We start from the raw sequence: 25,154 nt of genomic DNA, 5'->3' as shown, positions 1-25,154 counted from the left end.
GTCATGACGACCATAGGCACTTACACCACACCGACCGATCCTGGAACTACTTTCTCTATGCCAGCAGCTATTGGACCTAATATCTATACCTGAGCCTCTACCAAAGCCAATTTCTGCATGCCAAGCTCCTACCAACGCCATTTCCTCTAGGTGGCCGCTACAAAAATCAATCCCTCTTGGTGGGCCGCTATTATAACCATTTCCTCTAGGTAGGCCGCTGCCAAAACCATTTCCTCTACGCGGGCCGCCATCAAAATCAATTTTTCTGAGCAAGCTGCTACCGTGGCAACTTTTGCTATTCGAGGTCCTAGCATAGCCACTTTCTGGTCGTGAGGTACTAGCAGGGGCACTTTCTCGCCGCGAGTTGCTAGCAAAGCAGCTTTCACGATGTGAGCCGCTAGCTGAGCCACTTTCTCGACATGGTTCAGGACCTAAAACACTTTCTCTACCCGCTCCACCAGCATAACCGATTTCTCTACCCCAGCCACGAATAGAGCCATTTCCTCTACCCCAACCAGAACCATTTTCTCTAACCCAACCGCCACTAGAGCCAATTTTGAGACTCCAGCTGCATCCTCCACATCCAGATCCTTCACGAACATCACTTTTTTTTGGCTACCTCAACAGTGAGCCTGTTTCCACTTACTACAGATCTATCAAGTCCCAAAGCTCGACTGAACCCGATAATGTCCACAAAGTCATTAAAAGCAATTCTGCAGAAACACAATGCACTTGCTAATTGCTGTTAATGATAAGTATTCGGGTGAGCGCACATTAATACTTGCATAAATGATCTACCCTGGCTATCAACCAACTTGTGTGACCCACCCCCTCTATTTGATATTGATACCGCATACAAAGTATTGGAATGTACGAGTATATATTTGCCAAATTTCATGTCACACAAACATACAATGTCAAAACCATCACTGGAATGAAATCCCCGTACAAATACGGTTTTTCTCTGAGCCCGTTGAATTATACTTCACCATGCTACAATTGGCAAAGGTTAAAATTGAGAAATTTAATATTTTCAGCGGACAAATATATATACATTGCCAGGCTGTTACCCGGAGGGTAGGTACCTTGTTCCCTAGCCAAATCAAGTTTAACTCGCCGATCATATAGCACCCCCTTATTTAGTTTGAGAGCCTGAAATAGTATACAGTAGTTGGGAGTCATCAATTCTAGGTAACTCATTTATCTCAAGGACTGATACGCCATTTGACATCGATATCACTAAAGCGAATAGAACGAAAAGCAATCATCAAAGCCAGCAAACCCATTTACTTTGACAGGGCCAAACCGAACTATGTTTGATCTCCAACACAATTCAAGAATATATACTAAAGAAAAAGGCACTAAGTCGAATAAAATGTTTCCAAAAGCAATTTTTTGATGCAAAAAACCTCTAAGATCATTCTACTCAAAAACATTAGATTATTATTTGAATGAATATAAAGTTTTGGAACTAAACACTTGAATATATTGCACGAACATGCTTCAGATCAACCCAAACAGACCCATTAAACCAATCCAAAAGATCACCCGCTTAGACCAATAGCCCAACCCGCCCATCTTTCCCCCTCTTGAGCAGCTTCAGAAGTGGTGAACTCAACGCGCCCATAACCCAAAAATCGGTCATCTCTAATGGCAAAGCGTATTGCAGCAACATCTTTGAAGAAATCCCTTGTATAAAATCATATTAATTAGTTCTCTAATATCACAGTATTAAAAACATTTTTGTCTATCATTCTTATTTAAATTGTTGGTCCTATTTAGGATTCGTAAAGAATAGAAGATTTTGTTATGGTTCTGTTGTCTGTGATTAGTTTACAGAATATTGGAATAAGGAACGACAGAAAGTTGAAACCTGGACAAGTGATTGATTCAAAGTAAACTATACCGTTTCTAAGTGTATTGTCATAAGTTTTTTATGTAACAATGACTCTAATAAGTTAAAAGTAGGTAGGGTTTTTTTTTTTATAAGTGAAAGATGAAAGTATAACTATAGCAACTTATAAAACTTGAAAGCTATTAATACGCTTTTTTCTTTATAACTTGAAAGATAGAGATCCCTATTGTGGTAAACTAAGGGTGTTAGCAATATGGCTTCCCGAATACATTTGATCAAGAACAGGGACAAGCTCCTAGCATTTTCGAACTTTCTATGATGATATAGATTATAATCAATCACAAGAAAGGTCAATATGTTGATATCACGACTACTGTCTTTTGTTGGCTGAAACACTATTGCATGAAACAGTTTCAAAAAAACATAGTTGAAGTTGTTAATGTGGGTGTTAGATGAGCAAGTTGAGGAAAAAGATGTTAAGATGTTGATGGTTAGGGGTCAACTCTGCCAACCTCATTCAACACAAGACCATTTATAGAGACATGAAGACATATGATCACTAAGCCACCTTGGTGTATGTTACATGATGTTAAAAGTATTTTATGTAAAAATAATTCACCAGTTATTAGTACAAAAAGATGTACCAAATTCCAACATACATAACAATAAATATTATTGGGTACCTCCAATATTATTGAACTTCCTTTGAAGTTACACAAAATGTGCAGAACATATTTTAACCCAAATAAAGTAGCCGCTTTAGTGCTTTACAGAACAAAACCAAGCACAACCAATAACATGGATTTGTATAAATATACGAACTTGGCTCTACAACTAGTTGAAGCTAAAACCAGTGTCAACTCTAACTACATATCAGATTACGTTGTTGTTCCTTAAATACAAACAAAACTTGAAGCACTTGACTAGATAGAAGTGCATGATCTTTTTGGAGCAATGGCTAACATCTTGAAGCTTTTGTTAAGAATGAGCTATGGCATGCCACGTTATCAACGACATATGTCACCACTAATGTGCTACTTTCACAACTGGGTAGTAGAGGAGTGTACCTTTGAAATTTGACTTGAGAGTCAACACGTTATCTAGAATAGTTTGTAGCTGAGAGTCTCTTGAACCACTGGCTCTCATTGGTCGACCATGAAATCGAGCTTCCCATCATGGCACACCATCTCAAGTTCAATAGGGCAACTGAAAGATTTTCCTCGGAATCCTTGAAGAGATCCAAAGTCCTGAACTCGGCTTCCGAGTCTTCTGCATAAATGAACTCCTTCTCAAACACCATTTTCTTTTCTTCATCAATTTCTTCATAGGAAAACATGTGTATACTCATAACTTGTAATGCTTCCATGGCCGTGTTGTAGAAACCACCATCCACATATGCAGAGAAAACATAGCCACAGGTTTCAGGATCAGGCGTCACTTTCTCTTTGTGCATACGATCCATGACAAATTCAATTATGTCTATTCTATCCTGTATATAGAGCAGTTTACAACATTCACAAATCTTTCGTCATAACTATACCAGAAAACGGAAATAAATGATATAATCGACAACTAAGGCAGTCTACCAATGATCATTAATGATTGTGCCCACTAAAAATGACAAAAACAATAATCATGACCATCGTGACAAAATAATTATAAAATTGTGTAGAAATAGCAACAAGTTGTGGTAAAGAAACAATGTAAATGGCAAGTGTCATCTTTCTTCCTAATTGCGGTCTTTAACCAGTGACAATTTTAAAAAACTGTTTATACTGATAGTCTAATTATGGGGCATTTTGACCAAAACCAATGACATCAGTAAGTGGTAATAATAACGACGGTTAATAGGTTATTTGAAACTTCAACGTTTTCAAAACAAAGCCTACTTTTACCACACAAAAAAAATTGCAAATCTGCCTGATCATTAATACATGAAAATTGTTATTTGTCATTCCAAAAGCAATATCTCAGCTGTAAAATACACAACACCAATTTGCAACAAAGATAATCAACCATGAAATTCTTTTGCGGGTTGGCTGGTATCACTCATTATGCCAATCCAATAAACACATGAAAAGAAGATGAAACATGTGTGTATGATCAGCAGCCAAGCAATAAGCAAAAACAGCATGGAACTTATTTAGGTAAGGTGCATCAATTCTACAAATGCAAACAATATATTACTAAAGTAAAGAAATAGTCCTGTGTTACCTTCCATGATGCTTCTCTGAGAATTGTGTTGAACAACAATGCATCAAGGTGGATTCCTTCGATGCAGGCTTGGTTCAGAAGAACCAAAGCTTGATCAAAATCTCCCAATGCCAACACTAGCTGAAAGAAATTAATAGATAGAGTGAATTAATGTGGTCGATGAAAAGTCTTGTATAAGTCAAAATATGTATATATATCTTAAGAAAAAAATTTCAAATAGCAGATTCGCGGTGAAGTAAAAGAGTGAAGATGTGAGTGTCGGCACTTGGCACATTGAAATACCTTAACAAGAGCAGTATAAGTTTGCACTTGTGGTGGATAACCATGACGAAACATCGAGGCAGTCAAACCCAGAGCAGATTTGTAAGACCCGGTAATGGCACAACAGTCGATCATTATGGTAAAGGTTACATCATTCGGACAATAACCACCCGCCATCAAAGTTTTGAATACATGTATCGCCATTTGACCCTGGATTGCAAATCAACATTTTACAACTAAGATAAGCAGGGGAAAACATATAAAACAGGATGACAGAGAAGGCAACATAGACACGCTAACTTATAAATGGGTCGATATAGGTATTAAACAAAGATTCTATTTAACAAAGATTGATAATATAATTCAATATTTTTGGGATCATATGCAACACAATAAGGAGGGTTTTGGAATACTGACAAGGTATTAAAGCTGAAAATCTAGTTTGTTTAATTAAGGTCTTGGGTGAAACAGTACCCATCAAATGGCAATGTCTTTAACCCCCACCCATCCATTGGTTTTACTGACAAGGAAAATAATATTATATATTATATGTATATATATATAGGGTGGCAATCAAATGAGAACCAACTTAAAATGAGTACAAATGAGAACACTTAAAAACTACATTTTGATGCATTAAAAGTCCATAAAACTGACATAGTGCATAACTAATTATCATTATTTAAGTGTTTAACAACACATGGATCCGTCAAAATCGGAAAAAATCACGTTTTTTGTTGGATGCATCATTTTGATAATATGCATCCAAGATGGATGCACAAAACAAAAAAAGTGATTTTTTCGATTTTGAAGGATCAATGTGTTGTTAAACACTTAAATAATGATAATTGGTAATGCACTATGTTAGTTTTATGAACTTTTAATGCATCAAAATGATGCTTTTAAGTGTTCTCACCGTTCTTATTTTAAAAGTGTTCTCACCCCTATATATATATATATATATATATATTTCTATCTCTCTCTAACTAATCTTTTTCTCTTTCTTTTTTGTTTTATTACAAAACAATATTTACAATCCCATTTAAATAGTGTATCAAAAACGCTTCTGAATTATTCAAAAATGTACTTTTGAACGGCAATTCAAAAATATATTTATAATTTTCATTCAGACCTATACCCATCACCAATCCCATAAACCAATCATGCCCTAATTTACTTTTAAAAATAAACTTTTCACAGAAACGGAGTTAGGTTAAAGCAACCTGTTTCGATTAGCACAGAAATAATCCATTCTAATTAGTTGCTCAACCCGTATTTTGATCACTTACCTCATTCGCCTCGATAAGTGAATGCAACACTATGTTGTAGATTGGGGTTCCAGGGGTAAATTGGTTTTCTGCCCGACGCAAATAGTCAAAGAGCCCGCTTATCATTCCCTCTGACCCAAGTGCCTTCAGCTATAAATAATCATAGAAATGTATTTTAGGGCTGCAAACTCCGAAGCATTCTGATTTCAAAATTACATAGAAAATCCCTAAAATTCCACATGTAGTCTATTACATTTAAATCCGATACACCTTTGGGGAACCAGCAATGTTAGCCTGTTACCTCAAACTGGGTAAGTATTCACTTGCTTGGTTGGTTTTGGTCATGTGTAAATCAATAAACAAAATGAACAGGTCAGAACATATTATCCCATAGAAATCTAAAAACCAGGTACGGGCGTACCACTCCCACAGCCACTATCAGCACAACAATTAGAGTTTCATAAATGCCACAACCCCTTCCAAGATATCCTAAATCACCACCACCAATAACAACACTACCTCTCTAAAAAAAGACACTAACTAGGTTGACAGCCACAACTGTGACTGGTGTTGCAATTAAAAGGGAGGTTTCTTTTGGGAGTGAAGAGCTGAAGATAAAAGGTGGGATTTGGGGAAAGGAAACACTTAAATGTGTCTGCTTTAGTTTGAGTTAGAAATTTAAAAAAAGCTTTTTGGAAAAGAGCAAAATTGAAATAGATATTTTCCTATAGTGCCACAAAAAACTTCTACTTCATTATTTTAAAAAAATTAAAGTATTTGGCTCACCAGATTCCTTACTCTTCCATTATTGATAGTTATTATTAAACATTTGACCAAGCAATAGACAGGTGCAATTACAATGAGACCGAGCATATATTATCTTATCATGTTCTAACTTATCAATGTATCGTGAAGCGTGTTCATCAACTATTAGGGACTCCAAATCTGTAGTTCAAATTTTCATAGCAAAAAGTAAACAATGAACCTTTTAACAACCTATGGGTTCCAAACATGGAATCACAATGGGTTTCAGTTTAATTTCAGAAATGGGATTGGGTTTTTATACACACCACCCTAGATGGGTTTAGAAAATGTTTAAATGAATGGCTTTACTACCCAATTAACATTCCCAAGATCATTAACCATATAATTTCTATGAGAATGAAAGGCATTCCTTCATTCCCATGCCTATCAACCAAACACTTCAACTTGGGGTGCTTGGAATTGCATTTTTGAAACCGATTTCGCATTTTCAAACAGCTTTTTGAAAAAACATGTTCCAAACTTGCTTAAACGCAGATAATCATTTTTACCACACTTTTTCCTGATTATCTGCGTTTCGCAACGCAATAATCAGATGATCTTTCCAAAATGCAATCCCTAATACCCGCTAACTCCCATGCTAACGTAGTATGGCCAAGCTGGTACATTTTTACAGGTTCTCAGCCTATAAACCTTTTAATATCTTTTCTTGTTAGTATCATCTTTTTGACTGCTTATATGTTTTACTGTAGATATTTCATTTACCTGGATCCCAAGTTCACAATGGTAAAATATGAAATCAATTACAATACGAATACGCATGTTTGGATGTTTGTTTACGCCGATTATGGCAACTTGTAATTGTGATACATGGTTCTCAGTGTTTGGGCAAAGTTGATTATGTCTTTCTGATTATTAGGGCCAACATAATTAGACTCTAGTAGAATATGTTAACAAGTTGCAGCAAGAAAACCACTTAGTGAGTTAATTCAAACTTACTTACATATCCATATTTCTAATCAACTAACTTTCTGATTCTTAAAGTTGCAACAATCAACTGAAAGAACACATCCAAACACCCACTAAAAAGAGAGAGAAAAGAATAAATTGATAAAATTAGGTAAAAAGGAGGCCACTTACCAAGTTCCTCATTGATAAATAACTGTGTTGAATGCCATTTCTCATCATATCATCCTCAATAAGTTTTATCCTTTTAGCAGCCTCTGCTTGTGACAAAATATTTCCATTTTCATAGGGAGCATTCACGTTGCCAAACAATGAAAATAGAAACTCATATGTTCTGATATTTGGAGCTACTTTCAACTGCTTCATTTTACCAAATACACGAACACCCCTTTCAGGTTGATCCTAAAAGATAACACAAACACGATTTGTCATGTAAAGATAGCATATTTTTATCTATGTGCATATCATAACCAGTAATGATATCCCAAACATTACAAAAAATTATATATGGACTCATCATTAGTCAATAAATAACTGAGTATACATCAGATATCACGACTGAAGTGGCAAGCATGGCAAGTGAGATGACAAATGAAAATAGAAAAATACGTGAAGAGAAACAAATTAAACAAATGGCTGATTAATATAGAGAACACTGGGAAAATGAGAAAAGCACACAATGGGCCAACTTCAAGGGATCATAACTTTTCATCAAAGTGAGGGTACCTCATCTATGACCAGCCGATGGAAAAGTCTCAACAGGCCCAACTTCTATCTTAAGGGTCTTGAATTTCAAACTTCCCCTAATCTGTAAAATTTGAATGTTATCATTCTGTTTACTCTTTACTGTAAATCACAAAAGATCAGTGGAATCATCAACCACAACTCCCTTGAGTAGGGAAGTCCAATATCTTAGACATGTTTTATTTGTGTCCAGACCTGCCATAGGTAGCAAAATAGCATATCTAAAGGTGCACTTCTATGAAGAGTTAGATATCATTGATCAACTTTCCATATTACCCTCAACATAAATTAATATTACAAAAATTAAAGCATTAAATATATGCTTAAGGGTAAAACTGTCACTTGAGCAAAAAGAAAGCTGCAGTGATTACACTTTACTTAGACGTTTTTATAAAGTGGATAATTATTTTGAAACGGAGGTAGTATCCAATTTCTCTCCAATGCATGTGTGAGGTGTTTATTGACTGTGCTAAAACATATCTATCATGCTTTCGTCCTAGCCTATGATGACTTAAAAAGCTATTAAACATTAAAGTTAATAGACATTATCAGTTGTCTCAATTTGCTAATGATGTTTTACACAATTTGATTTGTCTAAGACCTAATATCACAAAATCATAAGTCAAGTGGTATTTACAATATACGTTATAAATATATAGCAATTGAGATTAAATGAGGCAAGATTGGTGGGTTAAGTAGCAGATCAAATGGCTTTTTCAAGCATAGGTCAGAACGGGGCAGGTCAAGCTGGTTTGACACACAAACAGTATTAACCACTTTGTATGTTTATTGTGATTAAACCGGTAAACGAATGAGATTTTCCCTATTCAAATTACCCAGGGAGGGCGAGTCTTCTTTTACTCAGATGTGAATTCTCGAATAAAAGAAAAATAATGCAATCATAATATATATATATATATATATTCGAATAAAACAATCTACACGGTTGTATATATTTTATATAGACCTCGGTTGAGCTTCAACCCATTCGACCAGTTTGCTATTAGGGGCTTAAAGTTCTTGGTTTGACCCATTTGAGATTAAAAAATTTAAAAGAAAAACAACCTATTCATAGGTAAATGGGTTAATAATGCCACCTCTAGTTAAGATATACATTTTTTAAGGATTTGCTTACTGACCAGTGTGTCACATGCTTCAAGCAGCTTATTATAAGGACGTGCACTAGTGCATTTGGACATCTGATCCAAGAATGCCTCGGCCAAATCCAGTTCCAAATATTTGATGCAACCAACTGATATTGCTGCCAAAGTAGAATCAAGTGGCTTTATATTCTTTTGTTGCATCAACTTTAACTGCCCAAAACAGCCAAGAAAAAAGCTGATGTCAACCCAAATGCAAGAAGTGGTTAGTCAGATACGAAGTATGAGTCATAATGAGAATAGAAGCAAACAAATACCACTTCCATGCCATCCTGCAAACCTCTCTGTTTAACAAGCACTCTAATAAGACCATCATATGCACCACGTGATGGTTCAATGCCAAGATTTTGCATCTAGACCAAATAGACCAACATAAAATTAGAAAGTACAATATTAATTAGTTGGCTACCTTCAAAGAGAAATGGGAAAGATGGCCAGGTGCCCAGGTCTATTAAATTGTATTATTAATGGCCGACCCTGACACATTATTAATACAAAGGTAGCTTAAAAAAGTTAGCGTAAAAAGAAACAATTAGAATGTGCCGCACTGACAGTACTACAAGATTGTATGTGTGGTTCAAGCACCGCATACTGCCCAATTGGATGTCCCTGTGGTGTCTCGAATGCTAACTACTAACTCGTTTTTAAAAAAAAAAAAGAATGTAAACGAGAAATATACACTACCTGAAAGAACAATTGTTCTGCAAGCTCATGGTTTTTAGGTCGTACACAAGCATGTATAACATCAGTGAAGGACAGCCTCAAGATCCTCATAACAGGAATATTTTTTGCATTCCCAACCACCATTCCAACACTTCTTACTTCATTAAAGTCAAACACAGAAACTTTTTGATTGTCCATGTTGTTTTCTCCAGTACCCATTTCATATATGGAAGGAACTGCAGTTATACTATCCTTTTTAGGTCTGCTCCATTCAAAATTACTAAAAAAGGGTATCGGTATATCAAATCTTGGAATGACCATTTTTTCTTCAGCAGTTATCTTGACTGTGAATCTACCCTGGAAAGCTACAGTCACCAAATGCCGTAAAGCTTCAAGAGCAGTTTCCAAATCTCCCAATCTCGTAAAGGACAGAACAAATTTTCTTAGAGAGATAAGGTTGAAATTATAATATTTCGCATATTCCTTCCAGATACTATGAACTGCAGAGAGATTTTTCTGCATAACTGCAAGCTGAAACAACAAACTTAAAATACACTCACCGGATAACACGGCAACTTATCACTAATTAAGCAAATAAAAGGTATGCCAACTTTTTTTTTAACTTGTCAATTTTGAGATTTGTATATTATTTAGTACTTGTTAAAAAGTGAGATGACAGTTTTCTTTCTTCTTGGGTATCTAAAACTCTACAATTTCCTTTTGCCTCATGGCTATTCAATTAATATAGTTGGAAAACAAACATTCAACAAAACCACAATAATCTCTACATGTAAAATTGGAGTATATCCTTTTCCGTGATGCTTACAAAGATTATGAACATAAAAAAAAACATAGATTTATAACATAACCTTTCCCTGAATTTGAGAATTTAATTGCTATGGCTCTACATACCTGGAGAAGCTCGATATAAGTTACTTCATCCTTCCACATCATGTCATGATCCATCATGTCTAAACATTTACTGGTATGACTTGCACTCTGCTTCCTTATAGAAGCTCCCAGAAGGGTGTTATATTTTTGCAGAGTAGGATAAAGATATTGAGTTTCAGCACAATTATACATCAAGTTAAATGCCTACATAAAATGAACATAAATCAAATCATTATCAGCCCTGTCTCTAAATCTTGACCTATAACACCAGCTGTGTTTTGTCATGTGCAAAAGTCAAGTATTTCTTTTTCAAGTCAACTAATCAATATGTAACTTCTGTTTCGCTTCAACATCTTAATGTGCAACTTGATTGTAGAAAATAAAGTTGCTATAATGATATTACTGCGAGGTAGAAGCATAATGATATAAGGAAACCTATGTCTAAAATGATTATACCTCATCTAAGTAACCTCCTTTGCAGAGAGCTTGGATCATAAGAGCATGACATTTATTGTTCATATCAATTCCTTTCTCCTCCATAGTTTTCCAAATCTCCATCACAAACTACAAACGAGAATAGATTCATGAAACTTGACAACGCAAGTATAATTCATAATAACCTCGTAACAAGGCCTACCAGAGGATCAGGCGTCAATGCACAATATTTAAGAATTTGAACGAAATGATTAGCACTCAACATATGTTTCTTGCACCCAATCTGAGACAGCAAAGACGAAGCCTTCCCTCTTTCTCCCAAGTAAAGTGCATTCACGATTTGCTTCTGGACTGACCCTGTAACTGGATTCACCGGATAACCTAACCAACAACGGCAAAGAACAATCATTAGATCTCTACAATCCACATGTCCCGCTTCTTCTTTCAAGTCAACTTGTTAATGTTTTCATGTATCAATGTGCGCAACTAATTCAGCTAAAAAAAAGGTTTGTAATCCATAAAATGCAATATAGAATAAATCTGATCACTGAAACCAATAACATAATGAGCCATTTCTCTCTTTTCCTTTATTAAAATTGTGAAATATCAACTACCGTATAATCTTGTAGGACTTCTCCATTCTTTCGGTATTCCTTTCCTTGAATTAAGTCTTGAATCCTTGTTTCTCCCCTACACAAAAACAAGTATTCTTTAAGCTCGGCAACTTTTGAACATTACTACTGAAAATTCAGCTTTAGTTTTATCAAAAATCCGGTGTAAATGCTTTGTGTGGCACCGCGGAGTAATTAGAAAATGGTCACGGGCTCAAATACATTCCCACTCCACGGGGCGGTACCCAAAAATAAACATACATTGTATCGTACTGGTCCTTCAGGAAGGGTCGGTCGGGTCCAAAGGGTCGGTTGGGTCCAAACATACATTATATCCCACTCCGTCGTTCTAAACCGAATTAAACTTTCTAATTTTTTTGGAAGTAAAATGTGAAAGAAAAAGGTTGAGAAATGAAAGAATACTTACAAATCGATTCGCGTAACACTTCCGAATTGATGGCCCAAAAATCTTGCTACTACTTCAAAAACAATAACAAAATTTATATAAATATATATATCAGAATAATTATAAAAATATATATATATACGTATATACAGATAGATATTGAAATTAAAAAAATGAAAGATATAGTCTGCTTACATTGAAACCCTATCACACATGACAATTATTTACGGTGGTGAAAAACGATTTACTGGAGATTCACATAACAGTGGTGAATAAGTAACGGTGGAAACTGATGATTGAAGATTTTCGCTGGCCGGAGGTGCTGCTGTTACGGTGGTCGCCGACGGTTTTTTCTTTTTTTCGAATAATAATGGCCGGAGCTGCTGCTGCTACTGCAAAGCCGGAAGTTTATTTTTTTTAAACTTTACTTTTTAAGTCCTTGTAGTCTTAGCTACTGGTAGATCAACCTCCTTAAATTTTTATTTTTTATTTTTTCATATTAACCACCTTAAATTTTAGTTGCAACGAGGAATTGCTCATTGCCATTTTTTATGAGTTTGAAACTCAATATTTTGACAGTGTATGAGGAGGTGAAGATGTATAGAGATCTTATCTTTATCCCGATAGAGAAACTGCTTCGAGGTTTTATCTTAATGTTAGAAAAAGACCTCGGCCTTTGCATGAAATCTTATCATTTTTAACTAAGAGTTAAATACAAGAATGGTCCTTGTAGTTTGTACACTTTTGCAATTTCACTCCATCCTCCCGGTTCAAGTTCACTTGCATTAATAGTCCTTAAATCTGAAAACTTTAACCACCATGGTCTAAATTGACGGATCCACTAATTACTTTTTATGTCTATATTTCTAATCTATAATCCCTAAAAAAACAAACTCGCATCCCTTATTTTAAGAAATTCAGTACTTTTTTCAATATCCTCAAACTATCGCTGTATAACCTAACAAATTTATTCAAAATGGTTAATTTTTGCATCTAATCTTCGACTTATAATTAGAATGATAACCACGGTAAGATGTTTCATCGTCGCATCTTATAAAAGTAATCTAAATAACTTGTATTACCGTTACGACATCTCACATGCTACAAACTCTTATCAAATGCGCGGGCACCCTTTTATATTATAAAGAAAAACATCTCATATCTTATTTATAAAAAAAAATCTTAGATTAATGATATACTTGGCAATGTGGAGTTTTTCTTTTTATTTTTATTTTTTTTAATGTTTTGTTTGTTCAATTGATTATTTTATTTTTTTCACTTTGTAAATTTTAACAGTAAGGTTTTATTCTTTTAATTTTATTGTAGCTACAAAAATAAACAACACATTCAAACTATGATAATCAAACTAAATTTATTAATTATCAATGTAAATATTAAGATTTTGAAAAATGAATTCAACAGCCACGCATCGCATATCTTATATTTAATTGATAGAGAAAACTCTTAGATCGATCATACATTTGTCAATGTGTAGTTTTTCTTACTTTTTCTTAAATGTCTTTTTTTTCAATTGATTATTTTATTTTTTATTTTGTAAATTTTGACAATAAGATTCTATTTTTTTAAATTTTATTGTAGCTACAAAAATAAACAACACATTCAAACTATGATAACCAAACTAAAATTTATTGACTATCAATGTAAATATTAAAAACTTTGAAAAATCAATTCAACAACCATGCATCGCGTAGGTAAAAAAACCTAGTTTTATGATGAATAGAGTAGATGTGAAAAGAGTAGGGAGATAATAAAAAGTAACATAAAATAAAAAGTCACAATAAAAAATATACACGTATGGTGTTTCCTGAAAACATCAAATCAATAAGCTATTTTTTATAACTTTTGTTGCATTTTCGTGCAACCGTTTCACGGCTTTTTTCACATCATTAACAATTTGTCTAGCATATATTTTGTCAAATTATTTATGTTGTCATTACGAAAAAGTGTCTGCATCCCGTAACTCGATCCTTAAGCCATACATACCTTTTGGGATGTTGAACTCTAGAATGGTTTTTAATAAACTATGTATGAAGGGTTTGACCTAACTTTTTTTCTCATTTATAATCTTTTACCGAATGAGATATCAAATTATCAATTGATGTATAGTATAATACAATATAATATAGTAATAATAATAAATAATAAAAGATAGTAATCAGTATGGTTCAATTATTCAAATAGTGAATAGCAATTGTCACTTTGGCAGGATCAATGTGAATGGTATATTTTTTTTGAAAATCAATGATATGTATAATGAACATGATTGTTAAAGTTTATTTATATTTTCCAAATAGCAGATCTAATCACTATTTTAAAATTTCGTTATTTTTCTCATGCCAAAGATCTTTATTTCAAATACATTCAATAATTAATTTTTTTTCTTTTATAAATATTTTCAATACATCTATGGCTAATCTTTCTTCTTCCACAGTATCAACAAGTCCTTCTAGATTAAGGGGCCAATCTATCTCAGTAAGTTATTACTATTTTACATACATGCTTATTTTTCTATAAAAATCCTACATTAATCTTTTTGACAGATTATTGAAATATTGTCAAGCTTTTATAGAAACTATATCAAGCAAAGAGGCGAATCAATGGAGGTCGTTAATCGCCTCTTAAACCAGGCTATGGATAGGATGTGGCCATGCTAGAGAGAGAACTAAATGAAACAAAGATGGAACTTTTCTACGAAAAGTTTTTTGGGTTGGTTAAAACTTACGCATCCACAAATATTCGGTGTAGAGGAATCGACGAATGAAAACAAACTAGGCGTTAATGTTCAAGCGACAAGCCACTACCACACCAACTGAAGACCTAGGCGATTAAGGATGAAGATGAAAAGACCCAAGCTTGGGATTTAGGTGTTATCTTACATAAGTACGTTGAATGATTATCTTGATCCATTGACTTGTTTTGAATATATATATATATATATATATAGAGAGAGAGAGAGAGAGAGAGAGTGAAGATAAAGCGAGAACTAAAAAAATATCGAAAACTGCGAAAACTAATTACAGCCATCAAATAAGTTAGATCAATGGTTATTAACCATCCATGACATTTTGGTAAATAAAGTAACTCTAATTGATACATGGACGTCTGAAAGGGCACTATGGGAATTTAAAAAATAATTACTATATACTCATTAATTAATTAATAATAAATTAATTAAACACATGTATATCCTCATTTATCACCAACCACCAAATTTATTTTTTTTACTGTCACATCACGTAAAGAAACATATGAATAATCAATATGATCCACTAATTAAAACAAAACCGCGATCTGCACCTGGAAATCCGTCGAAATCATCTGATCAACTCATGATTCGAGATATACTAAGTTGCAATTATGAGTATAAATACAAGATTATCTAACAATAAAAATAAAAGAGGTATTTTTTAACGTAATTTTATTTTTGTTCTTTTATTATGTTTTATAAGTAAGTTTTGTAAAGCAAGTATTTGCGGATTATTTTGATGTGGTGTGTTCATTGGTAGTAAGTATACCAATAAAAAAGAAACGACGATCGATTAAACTAAGTCTGATAAATCCAATGAAAGTATATCTATATCAGTATATCACTATGTAATGAGTAGTAAATAGAATGAATATTTTCTAACTAGTTCATATGTGTGTGTAATACATGAGTAAATTTAAGAGTTAGCAAAAGAATTGCAAATTAGTTCTTTCTATTGAGTTTATTGGTTATTCAATGATACAAACTGTTTTTGAGATGCAGTCACGTTGAGTAACCATGATAGAAAACCAATAATGCATATGTGAATAATGGTAGTAGTCTTTAACTTTGGTAATAGGTGCTTCAAAAACATAGTATGTGTGGTTTGGTGAACACATGTTTGTGTCTGTGTGCACCTGTGTTTGTATATGTTATTTGTGATCATGGGGTATGAAAGCATGTGTGATTGGGTGTACACATTTGTATGTCAGTTCTAGCACCTGTGATTTTGTGGTACAAATGTGTTTGGACTGTGTACTTATTAGGTTCCGATTCTTGGTGTACACATGTGAGAGAAGTTGTACACGTTTGTTTTCCAAGCGTATCACACGCGTTTTTGTGATACAAATGATTGCTGATTGTTTACATGTGATCTTCGGGTTCTAGTTGAACACACGTATTTTGTTTACGCGTGTTCACTATGTGTTGAGTAAATATATGTGCTATGACTATAAACATATGAGGTTGACTTTATCATGTGTGTTTTGTTTTAGAGTAAACACCAAATCAAAAAAGTAGTAGTACAGAGCAAAGTGCAAGTGGGCAGAGTCAAGAACCGAGTTTGTTGGTTACACCGGTGGGGAAATTGACGTAAAGGATATTCATGGGGGTGTTGGACAAAAGGAAACAGATAAAGAACCATTATACCTATATTGGTCTGTCCAGTTATACGAGAGGCAATTGAAAACAATTTCGAGAAATGCTCAAAGACATGTTTAGAAACAGTGAAACAATTGGTCAAATGCATACAAAAAAAGTGCAGGGCAAACAGTTGAAGTCGAAAACAAGAAGATGATAGTGTTCCTACAAACCATATGACTGTATGTTATTGACTATTCGCCTAGATGTTGGTCGTTTATGTGATGAATTTGAAGTAATACGTTACCTAATTAATTTAAGTTAGCTCCAAGGTTGTACATATGTTCTTCTAAGCTAGTTAGTTCTGGTCTTAAATTTAGAGGAATCGATGAATGAAAACAAACTAGGCGTTAATGTTCAAGCGACAAGCCACTACCACACTAACTAAAGACCTAGGCGATTAAGGATGAAGATGAAAAGACCCAAGCTTGGGTTTTAGGTGTTATCTTACATAAGTACGTTGAATGATTATCTTGATCTATTGACTTGTTTTAAATATATATATATATATAGTTTCCTTATTTTGAGAACCATTTTTTTAAGAACTATGAGAACTCTTAAAATATATATTTGTTCACATGTTTTTTTTTTCATTCACATGTTAAAATGATATAAAAATGTATGTTGTAAAAGAAACTTTTTTTAAGAAACCTTCGAAGTAGCCTTTTGTGAACATGTGAATAAATTGATCACGTTTTTTGTTCACATGTAACAAACGATTATATATAAAGTTTTGAAAAAAAGTTTCTTCTGCAACATGTGTTTTTATAACGTTTCACATGTGAATGAACAAAAAAAACATATGATCCAAAATGAAATTTAGCAGTTTCTCACGGTTCTTATAAAAAATTAGGTTATCAAAAACATATGATCTAATATGAGATGCGTTATATATATGTATTATATAAACTTTATCTCCGTCCAAAAATTGTCATAACGGATAAAATTCACATCATTTAAAAGATGTACAATCAATACACCGTGTCATAGTGGCGGACATAGAATTAAATGTTACCCGTAGTACAAATATTTTGTGTTGCTCTCTTATCAGCGTAAAATATTGATAACATCTAGATTGTTATGATTTTGAACTTTTTTTTATATTTTTTTCTATTTTTGACGGTTTTAAAGGGTTTTTTTCAAGAAAATCTTTTGAAAGTTTAAAGTTAGTTAGATCGACTCGTATTCCATATTTATATGACTCGTAGCACCAAAAGAAAAATACATTATTTAAAAAAAAATTATACTACAAAAATTTAGCGGACTCGTAGTCCAAGCTACCCTTATTACTATTTGGTTTTGCCAATACCTTGTATAATTTATAATTAATATCTAAATATTTTTTTAACTAAATGTATAATTTGTAATTAGATAACTACTTTAAAATATATAATTAACAATTAAAGGCAATACAATAATACATAAAGTACTATTTTTAACCTTGAAATGTTGCATTGGTTTAACCAGAAACATGTTATGCTTTATGAATATGGTTGTCCAAAAATGTATATTATTTTTTGTTGTGTTCCTAAATAATTTATTTATTACGAATGTAACATAGTTACCGACTTCATCTTTTTGTTACCAATTTTCATTGAATCATAAATAGATCTAATATTTTTACGATAATATATGAAATAACGATTAGTAATATTTCATATTTATATCTATATCTATACTCTCTTATAAAGTATTTTGAAGTTTTATTTATGGTATGTCTTAAAAAATTAAGCATATATTTTTTTTTTTCCAAAAAACCCCTTTCACTATATATATGGTTTTCAAAATGGTCCTTCGTACACTACAACACTGAATTACTGTATCTACCCTTATAACAAATTGTCACTCCTAAAATAAAATTCTACCGCAACGTGCGGGTATTATGCTCGTTATATATTACATAAGTTTATTAAGATATTTGACGCTTAAGCTAATGGAGTTGGTTGCCCATTGATAAGAGTATCTCTATTTCTATCTCTATTCCCTTATAAAGTAAAGCTGTAAAGGCCAATTTTTATTTTAGGTAATTTTACATTTGAATTACCAAAAATGCCCTTGACTTTTTATATTTTACCATTAATATATTTATTTACATTTTAAACTTTTAATTTAATAATTAACACTTTAAGCTTTTATCTTCTAAAAATTTTCACAATCACAATTACATCAACCAACACCACTTGACACTGCCACCACCACCAATAGCACCATCACCGACACCACTAGACCACCTTCCTCACCATCGCTACCGTCTTGCGTAAGTACCATACCCGTTGACTTTGAAAGATTCCACCAGGGTTTAAGTAATTTCCCACATTTATAGAGTGAATAAATGGGGTAAGTTAAAAGTAACAATATAATAATTTTTCGTTCTTAAAAGAAGTATGTGACATTTAACAATAAACTTTTGGTGAAATTAAATATGAAGATCATGTCATATCTATTATAATTATTACGAACATTAAATGAAAAGTAAATTTAAATGTTTACGAATCTTGATAATATTTGTACCATTTATTTTTATTAATGTACCATAATATACAATTATTATAACAGACAAATTCGGAGCTATAATTTTTTTTTACGATGGGTAAATTTTAAAAGTTGTTTGTCACATTTATAAGAGTCCTTTATACGACAATGTAAAAAAATTGAGCCCTAGCTCGTTAATAGAAAACTGACTCTCAAAAGAATTTTGTTTCCCACTATAACACTAGTATTTAAAAATAACAATTTTTGTTAATAAATAAAGACCACACATGCCGGACAAGGTGTTATTAAATGAAAACATATTCAACCATAATGCAAAAATCCCGAAAAACATACTTTTATGAAATAATTAGCTTGTATATGTATACCTTTCCTGCATAACTATTTTGAGTATCATAATTAGTTGTTTGTGATAAATATATGAAATATTTTAAAAGAGAATAATTTTTCTATAAACAACTACACTAGTAATGTATTACACATTAATATATCCAAACAAAGAAAGCTTTTTCTTTGAACTTTCTTAATTCTTTCTATTAAGAATTAAAATAACTCAAGTTTTATATTCTCTCAATGGGAAGATCTATCTCAAAATTAATGTTTCGATTACCAATGACTTCCAAAGAATAAGCTTATGACAATGAATATAATATTTGTATGTATTTCCTATTTATTTTTTCTTATTTTTTTAAAAAAATTACAAATATACCATTTAAATTTTTAAAAAATACATTGTACTAAGATTTAAGTGAGGCAGCTGACCCGCTGCCCCCATAATAAATCCATCCCTGATAACAAACAATATAGTATATGATGTATAGTAATGGTGTGTGGTACATTTGTCATTTCCCATCCCTTATATATGTCAAAATCATTTAGGTGATAACCCCAAATACAATTCATAAAATCAATCTAGAAACTAATCACAGAAGTAATAACATGACAAACTCCATTGCTGTCACAATGTCTCTTCTATTTGTTATGGTAACAGGTAATTTCTTTTAATTTCTTTCAAAAATGAAAAGATTTATGTTAGGTTTATAGGTTTACATATAAATAAAACCTATGCTCTTCTACGTACGGTTCCGATAAAACCGGACCTACTCGCCCATTTTGCTCCCAAGGGGGCGTGAGGTTCCGGAAAGAACTCGGATGTATCTATTGTTGGACTTTTACATGACAAAACTTAATATATGCTCTTATTTTTACATGACAAAATTTGTTAAAAAGAAAAACATTGAAGTTTTTATTATCAGGGAATATCTATTTCTAAATCTATACTACCAATATATATTACTAATCCACCAATGTTAAAAAAAGTTGCAAAACCTCTACCACTCAACTAAAACTTAAATTGGAAGAGGAACACTAAATAAGTAATGTTTCCAGAAACCTTTAGTCACCTAGTACCAAAGTGTAATTAGGTTACCCATAACTACACAGTAGAGGTTTAAATCATTCGGAACACACTATATATAGTTAGGAAAATATGTGTATGGTAAAATTCTTTTTACCGCTAATTAGTTAGTGGTTATAATCTTAGGATATATTCAAGGGGGCAACCGACCCCAAGATTCGAACCCTCAATTCACACATATGATGAACCTTGATAGCAACCCCCTATGACCAACCCTTCTATGAAGGTTTTGACAAGTTTATGTTATTTTTGATTTGTTATGTGTCTAATAATTGGGCAATCAAGAAACTCTTTGAATTATATGAGAAAAACACACACATAGCAAATTCCTTATATATAAGTTAAGGTATAAATTATTCCAATATTTTTCTTCTCAAAATTGAGCTTATTTGTTACTCTTCTCTTTGCTTTCTCCATTAACAAAAATTAAAGAAAAGAGTGTAAGTGAGTAGTTTTTAATATAATGAGTCCCCTTTTTCATAGACTCTGGGGAGAGATATTGGGGGAGATAAACTTTATCTCCCACAATTTTTAAAGTCTTACAATTATTTAGTAGGTATCAGACATTATAATTAATATTTATGAGGAAAGATGATTGGTTGCTAGTATGAGAAAACCTTTTCTAGACTTTACTTTTACTAGTATCATTTGAATGGTGCATATATAACTTGTATCAAATTATAATGCGTTTCGAATTTCACAGGTATGGAGTCACGCATCAAAGTTTGCCAAGAAGATATTGATTTAAAAGTTTGCACGGAGGATGGTTGTTATCAATCTTGCGACGAGCGACATCCAAGTACATGTTTTGGAGCATCATGTATAAACAATGTCCTTTGTCATTATAGTTTCCTATGTTAACCAAAAAAAAAAAAGTTAATTATGTTGCAATATTTCCATTTCTTTCTCATCTTACTTCATGTTTCTCCTTATAATCAAGAGTAAATTACTCAAATGGTACACATAGTTTGCTCAAAATCACCGTTTTCATATCTCTTAGATTTAAATTACGACTATCATACCCAAGGTTTACAAAACTGCACTCAGACCATGCTTGACCATGACGGCCATCTATGAGTCACCCCCACGTGACTTGTACGTGAGGGATAATTTTGTATTTCCACACTCTATCTCTCCTTTCCACGTTTTTAGGCCACACATACTTTTTGGCATGTTGGGCTATAGATTGATTAATAAACTATTTATGAAAAGAGCGTATTTTTTATTTTTTATTTTTCTCATATATATAATCTTTTACCAAAATATAATACAAAATAATATAATAATAAATAATCAAAGTAATTAATATTTTCATGGTTAAGTTCTTCAAATATTGGATAGCAATTGGTATTTTGACAGAATTAATGTATGTCAGATATAAATGCAGTTATTAATTTTTATTTTACATCTAAATACTGCTAAACTATTTCAAATATAACTAAATTATGTCATGTAAAAGATTGAACATTGGTCTTTACTTTAAAAGGCAAAAAGCTCTACCAAATAGGTTAACCTCACATGGACGGATATACGCTGCTATTTCGTTTCAACTCGGAAAAGAAGACAACTCAAAGCTTTGAATTAAGGACACCCATTACTAACAACCCTGTTTATACGCAACTAGAGGGTACCCGTGTAAAGCGACGGAAGTGACACAACGACCACGTGTGGCGGTAATGCGAGAGGCGGTGCCAAATGCAGCAACGACGAATAGTTAAGATTATTAAAGCAAAAGGGGACTATAGCTATTTTAGAAGCTAAAGATAGATGTTATAGATTAATTCACACAGTACTTCTAATTCTATATCTTTAAATACAATCAGACAAATATCCTACCATGATCTAACACACCATAACTTCTTTCCCTCCTTCCTATTTACACACACGCATATCTATTTCTCAGCCTCACTAATTTGTATTAACATCACCGTTTAACCGTCGTAACGTGCGGGCACCAACCCTCGTTAAATAAAAGAATAATGAGATTTTGAGATTTTCAAAATCTTAGAAAAAGTAGTAAAGCATAAATGGTTTATAAGTAAATAAATAATAAATATATATATAAACTTTCCCTGTTTATAAATAAACGTTAAACTTATTAATAAATTTTCTAAAACTAGTTTACCTATCTATCATGTTATTTTATTATCTCATATTTCGCAAATTTTCATAATCTGACTTTAAAGTGATTGATCCTCTTAAACATTATCCTAAAAATCCTTTTAAAACCTTAAAATTGTGACAAATAGATTTTACTTAGTCTCTTTTTTAATATCCAATTTTTACATGTTACTATCTAATAAATTAGGATGATTGTTAAGTTAATGAATTAAGAAAATTAGCCAATGACACAACCACTATGGGACCCAGAAAACATGATTGTCATCCAACACAAAATCAATAAGCACAATGGTTTTTCAGTTCTAGATATAGATTTTTAATACCCGAAACCAAATGGGTCATATTTGAACCTTTGCAATGCTAAATTAAAAGCATGGATTACGTAAGATCAAAAATCAAGTTAATTTTGAAAAATAATAATGAATGACAACTTGATTCTTACACACACAAAAAAGAAAAAGGTAGGCTGAAAGAACTAATAAGTATACCAATTTATATAAAATAAAGTTTGACATTTGGGCAAACATAAAGCAGGAAAACGGGGGAAGAGATCACAGTGACAGCAGCTAGGTAACCAATCTAAAACAAAGCTTCACTCCATCAGTGTTGACCACACATCCTCTTCCATGAGCACACACAAACATTTATGAACACACAGTGAAAGTCAAGTGGACACCGGAACCATTGTTTTCATAGAAATAATATATTACGAGTAAAAGTTTTCGATTTTAATTCTTACTACATTATTTTCCCAAGGAATAACGAGAGTATTAAGTTTTTTAATAATATAATTAGAATTATAGAGAAAAGAAACGTTATAGTATAACTAAAGCGTGCATGGTTTTAACCTTATACATACATATAGGGTAATGTTCAAAAAAAAAAAAGGGGCTTAAACAAAGAAAAGTAGTTTTATAATATTTTTTCACCATGTTTTTCCTTTTTGCATCTTTTATTTCTAATAAAAAAATTTTGAAATAATATGTACATGTTTAATTATATACATTATACAAGTGTAAATTAAATACCTTACATATTTGTAAGATATATGCACACATGAAAATAAATAAAAAAAGACATATATGTGTAAGGAATTGTATTGGCTTGTAGCTTGTAATTTTCATTTACATATATAGATGATTTATACGGTCACTAAGGTAAAACCACAGTGGCAAGACAATTCTTTAATGAAGGGATTTGGGTCTGGTAACCCCAGGTTCAAATCTTAGAAGAGACAAGGGTTTATATTTTTTAATTGTTGTGCATTCGGACGATTTGTAAGGTTTTTTCCTCATCGGGTATTTGATATAGACATTTCTATTTCGAAAAAGCTCTCTCACGCGGACCTAGTTAAATCAAAACGTATGCTAAAACTCCCGCTATTGAATCACGGCCACAAAATTTCAAGCAAAATTCACCTTAAAAAAATGATTTGGACGAAATATATTATAGATTTGTAGTAAATACTTGTTAGTGATGCATGTATCTTTTGCTATATATATATATATATATATATATTGCTATATTACTTCTCCTACTTTTTTTCTTATATACAATGATTATTTATTCATATGGACTATAATGTAATATTTATCGTATATATTTTGATATTTATTTACATATAATTGATCTAAAAAATAATGTCATATAATCATTCATTAAATAAAATAATTTATTAAATGAATGGATTTTTATATTTATTATAAATATCTACCAAAAAGTACTAAAAGTAAAACTTATCTCTTAATTTAAAATCACATAGTAATAAATTAAAGTATCATGTATAATGCGTAACTTTTATATATGTTATTAACTAATATTAATTAATACATGTTAAGTACATGATGTCACCCATTTGATCTAAGGTTACAATTCAATATTTGTTTTAAAATCTTGACTTCCACTTTTATTAAACAATTTATAAAAGTAGTATTATCTTGTAAGATAATCTAAAAAACAATATCTTATTTCTTTACCCCAATTCGAATTTAAAATTAAACATGGTTTTTTTCAAAAGAATCTCTGTTTTTAGCCTAAAAAATCATTTTGCTCACATCTCAATTTCAACCTAAGACCTAAAGGTCTCTAAATACCAAGAAGTCTTTTAATAGTAAGTGAGAATTATATGTGAGCTACATGAAATGAAATAAGTTAACTTTACGTTAGATTTTAATTTTCTCTTCATGATCTTTTCTAATGTTTTTTTCTTTTCTACCATCTATCCGTCGGGAGAGTATTCTCTCAAGTTAATTTCTCAACTTGACTCAAGTTAAGAAAATCTAAACCATTGAATGAAAATCAAGGGCCAAGATTTAAAGATCATTTTTAAAACTTGACCCTTGATTTCATGTTAGGGTAACTTGAAAAATTCTCTACCCTATCTGTTCCCTATAAATACGAATTTCATTACTTCACGGAAACATACCATAATCAAATATATAACAAAGCAGTCTCCGATTGAGCATCGCCTAGGCCAAAAAATGAT

The 25,154-nt window shown here is 32.2% G+C and overlaps 1 protein-coding gene across 2 annotated transcripts; it reads right to left on the bottom strand.

The window, feature by feature from the left end:
- Window positions 1–2,511: 2,511 nt before the first annotated feature.
- LOC122606138 (pentatricopeptide repeat-containing protein At1g76280) lies at window positions 2,512–12,602 on the bottom strand. 2 transcript variants are annotated; one of them, XM_043779099.1, is made up of 14 exons: window positions 12,432–12,602; window positions 12,258–12,309; window positions 11,834–11,909; window positions 11,422–11,600; window positions 11,241–11,348; window positions 10,806–10,988; window positions 9,915–10,424; window positions 9,488–9,583; window positions 9,210–9,383; window positions 7,501–7,728; window positions 5,620–5,748; window positions 4,352–4,540; window positions 4,070–4,189; window positions 2,512–3,344 (listed from the first exon to the last, which is right to left on the bottom strand). In XM_043779099.1, the coding sequence occupies exons 1-14, from the start codon at window positions 12,449–12,451 to the stop codon at window positions 2,952–2,954; spliced, it is 2,457 nt and encodes an 818-aa protein (XP_043635034.1). In that variant the 5' UTR covers window positions 12,452–12,602; the 3' UTR covers window positions 2,512–2,951. The 2 variants fall into 2 exon arrangements, with proteins under 2 accessions (XP_043635034.1, XP_043635035.1); XM_043779100.1 differs by having other exon boundaries at window positions 12,258–12,306.
- Between the last annotated feature and the right edge of the window lie 12,552 nt (window positions 12,603–25,154).

The sequence above is a fragment of the Erigeron canadensis genome, chromosome 6 (genome assembly GCF_010389155.1).
Source record: "Erigeron canadensis isolate Cc75 chromosome 6, C_canadensis_v1, whole genome shotgun sequence".
NCBI classification, from domain to species: domain Eukaryota; kingdom Viridiplantae; phylum Streptophyta; class Magnoliopsida; order Asterales; family Asteraceae; genus Erigeron; species Erigeron canadensis.
The sequence above is the reverse complement of the archived record's forward strand: the minus strand, read 5'-3'. Positions and strand labels throughout refer to the sequence as shown.

Bases quoted from the DNA above. Each gene is read 5' to 3' on its own strand.
- LOC122606138 (XM_043779099.1), bottom strand. From the start codon at position 12,451: ATGTGTGATAGGGTTTCAAT. The intron at 12,310-12,431 runs GTAAGCAGACTA...TTGTTTTTGAAG, and splicing joins ATGTGTGATAGGGTTTCAAT to TAGTAGCAAGATTTTTGGGC. The intron at 11,601-11,833 runs GTAGTTGATATT...GTTGTTGGTTAG, and splicing joins AAGTCCTACAAGATTATACG to GTTATCCGGTGAATCCAGTT.